The sequence below is a fragment of the Diospyros lotus genome, chromosome 5, assembly GCF_014633365.1.
Source record: "Diospyros lotus cultivar Yz01 chromosome 5, ASM1463336v1, whole genome shotgun sequence".
In the NCBI taxonomy this organism is placed as follows: Eukaryota; Viridiplantae; Streptophyta; class Magnoliopsida; order Ericales; family Ebenaceae; genus Diospyros; species Diospyros lotus.
In genome coordinates, this window is record NC_068342.1 from 12,220,298 (window position 1) to 12,229,880 (window position 9,583).

Genomic DNA, 9,583 nt, shown 5'->3' on the forward strand with positions numbered 1-9,583 from the left:
GATGGGGTTCTGAACCAAATTATAATATTGAAAATTTGAGGGGGAGAGAGAGAGAGAGAGCATTAATGATTTTATGCTATCTAGACAGTAAAAATCTCACTTATGAATTCAAGTATTAAAAAAAGGGATTAAATACAAGAACAGACAAAGAAAAGTAGGAAAATAAAGGACTTTTTTTTTTTTTTTTTTGTTCAGTTAGAAACTAAAGAAGTGGCAATCTAACTAGTGTTATTACAAAAGGCAGATCTTTGAGGGACCAACCAACGTATCGATAAATTAAAAACAACCCAAGATCAATTAATATTGTAATGTGTAAGATAACATCAAAGAATTTGGTCTAACATCACTCACAATATATATGGAAGAATAATAATAATATTGTAGCTCAACTCATTTCTTGATCATTATTCATCAACAAATATATATACTTCTGCAAACGCATATCGCTACCAATAGATAAAACAATCCAAGGAACCTGGACACACACTGATGAGGCGAAACTATAAAAATAAAAAATAAAAAAGCAGATGATAATGATCTAGAAGAATTACCAATTAATGCGCTCTTGATAAAATTAAAACCAATGCTAAGTCATTAATAACTGTAGCTTCTATGATGATGATTTGTAAACCACAGAAGATTTTGATGGATAAGAATCAAAGCCTTGATTGACATTTCAAAAACTATCAAGATGAGCTTTTTTGTTGGTCTTTTCCATGACTTGGCCAAATAATAAGGAGGTACCCATCAACTTTGTGTACTTAATAATTAATATATTTCATGCCACGGCTTTCTTGCATAAAAAAGTAGCTCTAAAAGTGATAATTGATCAATATAAAAACATTTCATAATATTTACTGCTTCTATATGTATCAACAATTAATATATATATATTACATAAAATTAATTAGCTAGCTAGAATGGGCCAGTACGTACTTGATGAATAAACTTGCCACATGATCGAGAAACTTATATAAGGCCATGTTTGTGGTAATTAATTAATTAAGAAGTAGCTTATTTTGATCAACTGTCTGTGGTGTTCCCAATTCGTTTCATCCCGAGAAGAGAAAACAATAATTGAGGAGTTTGGGGTGGTGGGGAGGGGGACGTGTGGGGGCGCGGGGTCTCATAAATAGTTTCAGTGAATCTGAAAAAGGCCGCAGCTTTAGGTGACTTATGAATTTTCCGGGAAAAAGGAAAAGGAGCCCTACTACTACTACTACTACTACTACTGCATTCAATTCTCCTCAATTCAAGACGCTCAACCATAGCATAAATGTGACTACTACTGGAGTCTGGAGAAGACGACTTATATCTACACGACCAACCCTAGCTAGCTCGCAAATCCACAAATATTTAACCCTAATCATCATCATATATCTTCATCGCAACCCCAAAAATAATTCCCATTTCTAGAAACCTCCAACACAAGCCCTTAATTATTCCACCATGCATGCATCTATGAATTAGCCTTAGCCAAGTGTCAAGCAAAGAACAAATTAAGGAAAACGTGTTTGTATATATGGGGTAGAAATTTTGTGTGTGAGTTCCGTTATATATACATATATACTTATTCATCAATACCAAATTCAATTAATGCTAAACAAGAGTTTGATAGCCAAAGGAATTAAAACAGACTAATCATAATCCATCATGTTAAGATTATCATCAATTACATGATCACGATCGGATTTCTCTACTTAATTCTGTGTCCCATCATTAAACAATTAAATGACACATTCTAGAAGAACACAGAAATCAAACATGGCGAGCAAGATTCAGCAGCCCAAAAGATCAGATTTTTACATGATTAAATTACTAGAAATTAAACTTGCGTACACAAAATCCCATTATAGTATATGTGTCTATGTATATATATATATATATAGGTTCCATTATTTAGTAACAACTTCAAGGAAAACCCACAATGCCAAACAAGATTCAGTAACCCAGTAAACAAAAAACACGAAAGAAAATAAACATAAAACCCAGCTTATAATCCGAATTAGATACAGAAGGCTTGAACATGATCCGGTTTTAACAGGTGATATCACAGCGATAGGCAATGAGAAAACCGGTGTCCGCCTAACACATGACATCCTTGAGAAGCTTGTACCTGCGTGTAGCGGTTCTCGGCGAAGGGCTCTTCCCCTTCTCGCCGCCGTCTTCCCGCTCAGGCCGCTTGATCCTGTCGCCGCCGGAGTACTCCGACCGGTGGGTGATTCCGGCTTCACTCCCGGCGGCGGAAGACTTCTTCGACGAGCTGCCGTGTCTGGAGCCTCTCTCCTCGCTCTGGCACCAATCGCACTGCTCAATTGGCTCCGCAAATTCGCTGTAGTAGTTGCTGCAGTACCTACCATTGATTTGATCGAATAGTTTTCAGGACATTGAACAGTGGAATTGAGACAAAGACAAAACCACAACGATTAATTTGTACTAATGATATTATTATTATTAGATAATAGGAAGAAGTACTATAATACAGCTAATCATGTTGGTGCAAATCGTCATGATGAATGGTGGGTTGATGTGTTGTGGACAGCCTAGGATTTTCCCGGCGTGGCGGCGGCTGCGGCTGCTGCGCCTGTGGTTTTGCTTAGGTGGGTATGTGCCGGCCGATATGGGAGCATGAGAATTCCATGGTGGGCATGACTTTCTTCTTTGATAAGTCAAATTTATACCACTCCATCGGAACTTTGTAGGTACGAAACTCGCAAACTTGATGCCTCGAATTAATCAAAGTTATCATCTATTGTTTGTGAGACTATAACTTCGGTGATGATCGTGATGACAAGGATATTCACACAAATATATGTATGTGAAAGGATGAATATATATGGTGGCGGCAGCGGCGGCAACCGCCGTTGGGTGGTTTTGCCTTACAACATGGGAGCATGAAATTCCATGATGGGCGTGTGAGTGAAAAAGTTATGGCTATGATCACATATGGGTGTGTGTGGTGTATATATGTATTTGTGTGTGGTGGTGTTTGCAGCGGCGGCGGCGGAGGAGGAGAGTATAGTATATATACATACGAGTGTTGGAAGCGGTTGTGGCACTTGGAGCAGCGGAAGAGTTTGTCGGGGAAGCCGACATCGCCACACATACAGCAAACAGTCTGGATATCCACCATTTCTGCAACTCTTAACTAATTTGGAGCTTGAGATTGAACCGATCGATGAAAGCAATTATAGAGACAACCCAACTAGAGAAAGAGAGAAGACGGAAGGGTTGGGGGGAGGGCGAGAAACTTGCAAAGAAGGGAAATGGGGTTGAGTCAGTGTTTTACACCGGCCCATTGTGCTTACATAGACACTTATATATAATTATTATATATTAATACGTGTTAATTACTACTTTTCTATTACATATATAATAATAATATAATGCAAAGCGATATATATGTATGTACAGAGGTAGACCACAGGTTGCTTGCAGTCGTTTTCAGAGAGAGAGAGAGGGGTGGGGAGCTGTGAACCTTAAAATTGGGAGGGGGAGGGGGAGAAAAGGACACTTTGTGTCCCGGGGGGGGGGGGGGAGTGAGACTTGTATTTATACATAATTTTATTTCATTTTTTTTATCACATACTTTACTAATTACTAGGCTTCTCTTAATTTTTTGAATATAATGAATTATAAAATTTTGTTTAAAATGTTCTTAAAATAAACAACGATATTTGTTATATCAACAAAAAAAAAAAAAACAAAAAAAACTTTTTATCCAAAATTAAGGAAACAGTACAGAAATCACATTCATATGTATACAATCAGTAAACTATTAATATTTATATCATAAGATTTTTTTATTAACAGATGAGATGCCTTATATATACTCATAATAATAATATTAATTACTATCTAAATTAAGCTTTTGTAAAAGGCAAAATTCTTTGTTTTATTTAGTTTTTGGTTGTTGGGTTTGAACTTGAAGTGTTCCATTCACACTTTGAAATGTCTCCATTACACTAATATATATAATAATTGTGGAATACGTTTAATAATCCCCCATTTATTAATTAAAAGGCCCAGTCATTCTTCATCCCATGCATACTGCTACTAGTTCTAGCTAGCCTTTAATTAATTGCCTAATTTAAAATCACTAAATAATTATTTCCTGTCTTTATTTTATTCCTATCTACTACGTACCCATCTATTTATTTATTTTTTTAAATTCAATGATCATCAATAACCTTAGTTCATGACTAATATATATATATATATATATATTTTTTTTTAATACGGATAAGGTTAATTATTATCCTAAGAATAGTAATTAAGATGTAATAAATATATTTTATTTTTAAATAATATACATTTTTATTTACAAAATAGTTCTATTGGTAGATAAAATATTATAAAACACAATACATTTAAGATCAACTAATAAAAGTATTTTGTATTTGAAAATAATTAAGTTACACTAAATGAACATTATTTGAAAATAAAGTGTATTACATCTTAAACCATTGTCCTTTTATATATATAGTACGTACAAAAACTCTTGATATTTAATCTATACATCCAACATCTCTTAAATTAGTTTGGTCATTTAACCTAGACTAGATGTGCTCTAAATTTTTAAAATTTCCTCAATCAATCCCTCTAATTTTCAAAAATTAACCACGGCCGTTAGTCTTTTAAGAGAATGTTGTGGCTAATTTAGGGTTTATGATTTAATTTTTTAAGAGAATATTGCTAATTAAATTTTATGTGTTGTTGGTTATATATACTTATAAATTTATAGTTGCAGGAGAGTATATATTTCTATCGAGTTTCTAGTATTCGCAAAACCTGCGGAAGAGAAAGCAGAGCACGGGGTGTCTCTCGAACAGGCCCTCTAATACTTAATTTAATATTTAAAAAAATAAACAAGAGAATTATAGTTTGAACAGAATTTTTGTCTTACCTTAATCAAAGGAACAACTTTTTTATTTATAAAAATTGAATTTGACAAGTATAGGAACATTTATGCCTTTAGAATAAATTATTTTAAATTTTTAAATAAAGATATTGAAGATGAATTTAAATATTCATGAACTCAAGAGAGGCCTCCGAAAAGTCTCCCGGGGGCTGGGTGGGACAATTCTATTAGAAAGGCCTCCTGGTCTTTCCTTTTTAGACTTCTTTTGTCTCGGCCCTACCTTTGAATTAGGTTTAGTTTATTGAACACAACATCATGCATATATAAATAATTTATCATTCATAAAAATAAATAATTTTATATAATAATAAATCCCAAAAATATTCAACTAGAGAAATTTCTTAAAAATAAAAATATGCCAGAGGGGCAAGACAAAGAGTACTGTGGTGGCTCGTATTTTATTAATAAAGATGTTGCAAGATAAGTCTTTTAAGAGATATTAATTCAATTTGGCTAATTATGTATTTAATAGATAAAAAGATTATTCCTAATAAGTTATTTATAAATGGAATTTATTTATTTTTAACAAACGATTACAAAGAATTAAAAAAAATAAGTTTTAATTAATTCAAAAATTATGGTAGTTTATATATTTAATTCTAAAAATTATTCTATAGAGTGCATCGCACGCGCTTCCAAGTAGAGTAGGAGAGTGGTGTGTGTGTTCTCCAAAGTTGGATGCACTCTAAAACAGTAAAAGAGTTAAGAAAAAATGTTGGGGAAAAGGAAAACGAAAAAGAAAGAAAAATTGGTGAAGTTCCCAGTTGCGCTTGTTGGAACCAAACAACCCCTAAGTCCCCAAACATCATAATTTAAGACGAGAAAGTGAGCTTCAAAGGTAGCATATATATATATAGGGTTCGGCGTATGTCGACCACAAAACATCGACTGATCTCGACCGTCCATATATAAATTCAAGATCCAGCCGTATCACAAAATATTTATATATATAATTGATTAAACCCAATTGCACTCGCTCGATCTGCTGCCACTCCTAAGATGGATTTTATTTAATAAATATAGTATACGGGCTTGAAAGAAAAGTTTATAAATAAATACATATAAATAGAAAGACATCGTAACATCTCAAGAATCCAGAAAAATGTAATATATATTGAGAATAAGTAAGAAATGAAATAACACTAGTTAAATATTTTTTAACCTACATGTAGATAAAAAAAAAATTCAAATTAAACGTATTTGAGCTGAAAAAGTTCAAGAATAAATAATTCCTTAAAAAATTCATATAGATTCATTAAAGTAAGTTATTCTGATTCTTCTTATCATTTGATGCGGGATGTTACAGAGGTAGTTAAATGTAATAATTTTAAAATAATTAAGATGCATGGATGGTCAGTGTAATTAATCACAATTAAAAACCATCCCATCCCATCTTTAAATAAATAAATGCAGTGGGTTGAAATGTTTAAATGTCGTTACCAAAAATAACATTGGGTTTGTTGCAGCAGCGTGGGAATGGGATGAGAGATGGGAGGGGAGGGTACTGCATGGCAATGTTAATGTAACGCTTTGCTTGCTGAGGTGAGGTGGGATGGGATGGGATGGGAAAGCAAAGGATGGATGCATGGTAGAGAGAGAGAGAGAGCGAGAGAGAGAGATCAAGTGTGAGGTGTGTAGTGGGTGGGATCCAGTTCCAGCGTCATCAATCAACTTTATATATGCTGATGATATAGATACATAATATATAATTAGGAGGATCCACGTGGAACCCACCCACCCACCCCCCTAATAGATCCTAAATAAATGTATCTTGTTCATTAAAAACATACATACATACATACATACATACATTTAGGATTCTTTATTATTATTATTATTATTATTATTATTATTATGTTTTTAAACAACCTATATAACTAGCTAGCTAGAAGCAGAAGATCATATGCAAGGAAGGAAGTGATAAGCTAGGTAGGTAGCTATCTATCTAGCTCCGCAGTTATTTTATGTTCGAAAAATATGCACAAAGTTAATTACGATATTAGCCCTAGCTACTTTGGAAATGGAAGTTAAACATATACTTTATCCTCATAATAATGTGAGTCGCCTTCTTTCTTTCTAGGACTAGGAATTTAAAACATGCCTATAATCTGCCTTATTAATAATGGAGTGCTATATATATATATATATAAATATGGCTATCTATCTATATAATTAAGTTGATAACGACTTCAAATAATAATTAAGATTAATTCTAAACACAAAATCAAATCACTGAAAGGTCCTAAAGTATGCAATATGGTTACGCTAACACAACTTTTAAATAAAAATATAGGTATAATTTACTGAAAATTAAAATTCATCAATGTATTTTTCTATTTATAATTTTAAATAATTTAACCTTAAAACTTGCAATATTTCTAATTGGGGATTTTTTTTTTGTTTTTCCTTATTGTTGTCCCCAAAAACAATAAGGACAAAAATATATATATATTACCTACTGGGGCAATTCTTAACTTTGGACTCTTTTAACTTATTCATCAATTAATTAATGCAAAATAAGTAACCAGCTAGGGCACTATTACTATATATATCATTTTAAGAAAATGACCCCCCTACCCCCCCCCCCCCCCCCCCCAAAAAAAAAAAAAAAAACAAAAGTTAGATGCATTTGTCTACAGCATGGTGTTAGATCTTGCAAAATCAACTTTGTAAATATATATATATATATATATATACACACACACATACACCCAAAAGTAGCTTAGTTTGATTCCATATAGTCATAATTAATCTTGTTTAAAGTTGATATAAAAGTGTTAAGAGCTCTTAAGAAATTAGCAGCTTAATTAGTGGAGCTGACTGTGAGAGGGAAGATGGTGATGGTGATGGTGATGGAGGCATATAGTAGTATTTTAATTATTTAGTGGTGGGCATGGCTGCATGCCCTTTTTTTTTTTTTTTTCTTTTGGTCATCATACACATCTAACCCTAATTGGGGTAGTTAACTGACTTAACTACCATTATTATTATCACCTAATCAAATTCTAATTAGCCACCCACCCTACAGTACACTAGCTCTAGCTTCATTAATTCTACAAGAAACTATTAGGCTGGCTAATTACGAAATTATTAAACAAACATTGTCATCAAAATAATAATGTAACACTGACGTTTCTATAAGTATATATATATATATATATGCTATTATGTATAGTTGATTCATATGCATCCCAACATTGGCATTAACACAAAGTCCATTTACAAAGTCTAGATGGGATACGTCCAAACAAGAAATAAAACCATGAAAGATCTTTGTGAGAAGACTCCGTCAAAGACCTCAATTAACGGAGATCTTCATAGAGAAAGTCTTGTGAGACATTTCTATAACGAAATTAAGGGATACAAATTAACCCTTAAAATTCTATTTAAAAATTATGTAATGAATAAGGATAAATTAATTCATAATTATTACAGATATCTCAAACTTCTCTATAAATAGGTAAGTACTTATTTTTTAAAACTAATAATTTTTTTATGAATTTAAAAAATTATATATGATAATAATTAAAGAGGGGGCGAGCGCCAATGTAGGAAGCAAAATTAATTAAAAATATTTTATTGACGGTATTTTAAAATATTAAAATATGATATTTATTTATATAATAATATAAATATAGAAGATACAAATAAATGGATGAATAATCATGAGGTAATTTAAATTATAATTAAAAAAAAAAAGACACCTCTTTCTAGATGGATGCTTACAAAAGAAAATTTCTGGCTGTCATATTGAAATGAAGAAGAGTTTTTGACGTACCTTTTGGCAAAGGGACGAACGACGTAAAGGCAAGTGAAAACTCACCTTTGCCTTCGATTCGTGCCATAGAATACGATATATAGTTGTGGAACTGCGGATCGATGCTGACTTTTTAGAATATTAAATTAAAAGGGGTAATTTATTTATTCATATTATAATAATCTGATTTGATTAAATAATTAAGATGCTAACTTTTTGGATGCATGATGAGATATGTACAATCTTATATTATAAGCTAAAGAAGTTATTTTATCCATTAATTCACCCATCATCATATCATTATCCATCACCTACACTACACAAACACATGATCAACTTAATTAGATTTGGAATCCATCTTATTCTATTGTCTCCCATCATCCATTATTATGCCATATGCTATGCTATGCTATGCTATGGCTTGGCTCCTCAAACTACCATAACCTCAAATCAGAGGCCTCGCTTCTTGTTTGTAAAGTTCACACAGCTTGGATCAAAATTTGTGACTTCCAAAATTAAATTTTAATTTAGGATCTTTCTTTTTCTTTGAGTAGAAAAAGAAATTTTCAACTGACCAGAGACACTCGTTTAAGGCATTCAGAAAAAAATTCCATTAAGAATCAATCATATGAGCCCTAACTCACTTATCTTTAAACTTATGAACGATATAACAAGTACCTATCAACAAAATTATTACTTGAATGATAACATTATTCGTCATTTGTGTGTGTGTGTATTAGAAGGGCGGTCTATCTTATATACATGTAAAAAAAAATAAAAAAATTTAAATAAAAATCCATTACTCGGTGTTTTACCAATTACAATTTATTTTTTACTTTTAAGAATTTTTAAAAAAAAAAAAAAAAGAGCATTGGAATAATGATAAGGTTGTTTGATTAATTAGT

The 9,583-nt window shown here is 32.1% G+C and overlaps 1 protein-coding gene across 2 annotated transcripts; it reads right to left on the bottom strand.

Annotated features, from left to right (window-relative positions):
* Positions 1–1,953: 1,953 nt before the first annotated feature.
* Positions 1,954–3,454, bottom strand: LOC127802305 (uncharacterized). Of its 2 annotated transcripts, none has more exons than XM_052338029.1 (2): positions 3,036–3,454; positions 1,954–2,344 (listed from the first exon to the last, which is right to left on the bottom strand). In XM_052338029.1, exons 1-2 carry the CDS (start codon positions 3,131–3,133, stop codon positions 2,086–2,088), a joined length of 357 nt encoding a protein of 118 aa, XP_052193989.1. In that variant the 5' UTR covers positions 3,134–3,454; the 3' UTR covers positions 1,954–2,085. The 2 variants fall into 2 exon arrangements, with proteins under 2 accessions (XP_052193989.1, XP_052193987.1); XM_052338027.1 differs by having other exon boundaries at positions 1,954–2,353; positions 3,036–3,421.
* Positions 3,455–9,583: the final 6,129 nt, after the last annotated feature.

Excerpts from the sequence above, each read along its gene's own strand:
- LOC127802305 (XM_052338027.1), bottom strand. The coding sequence starts at position 3,133 with ATGGTGGATATCCAGACTGTTTGCTGTATGTGTGGCGATGTCGGCTTC. Across the intron at positions 2,354-3,035 it reads CACAACCGCTTCCAACACTC|GTACTGCAGCAACTACTACA; the intron begins GTATGTATATAT and ends AATCAATGGTAG.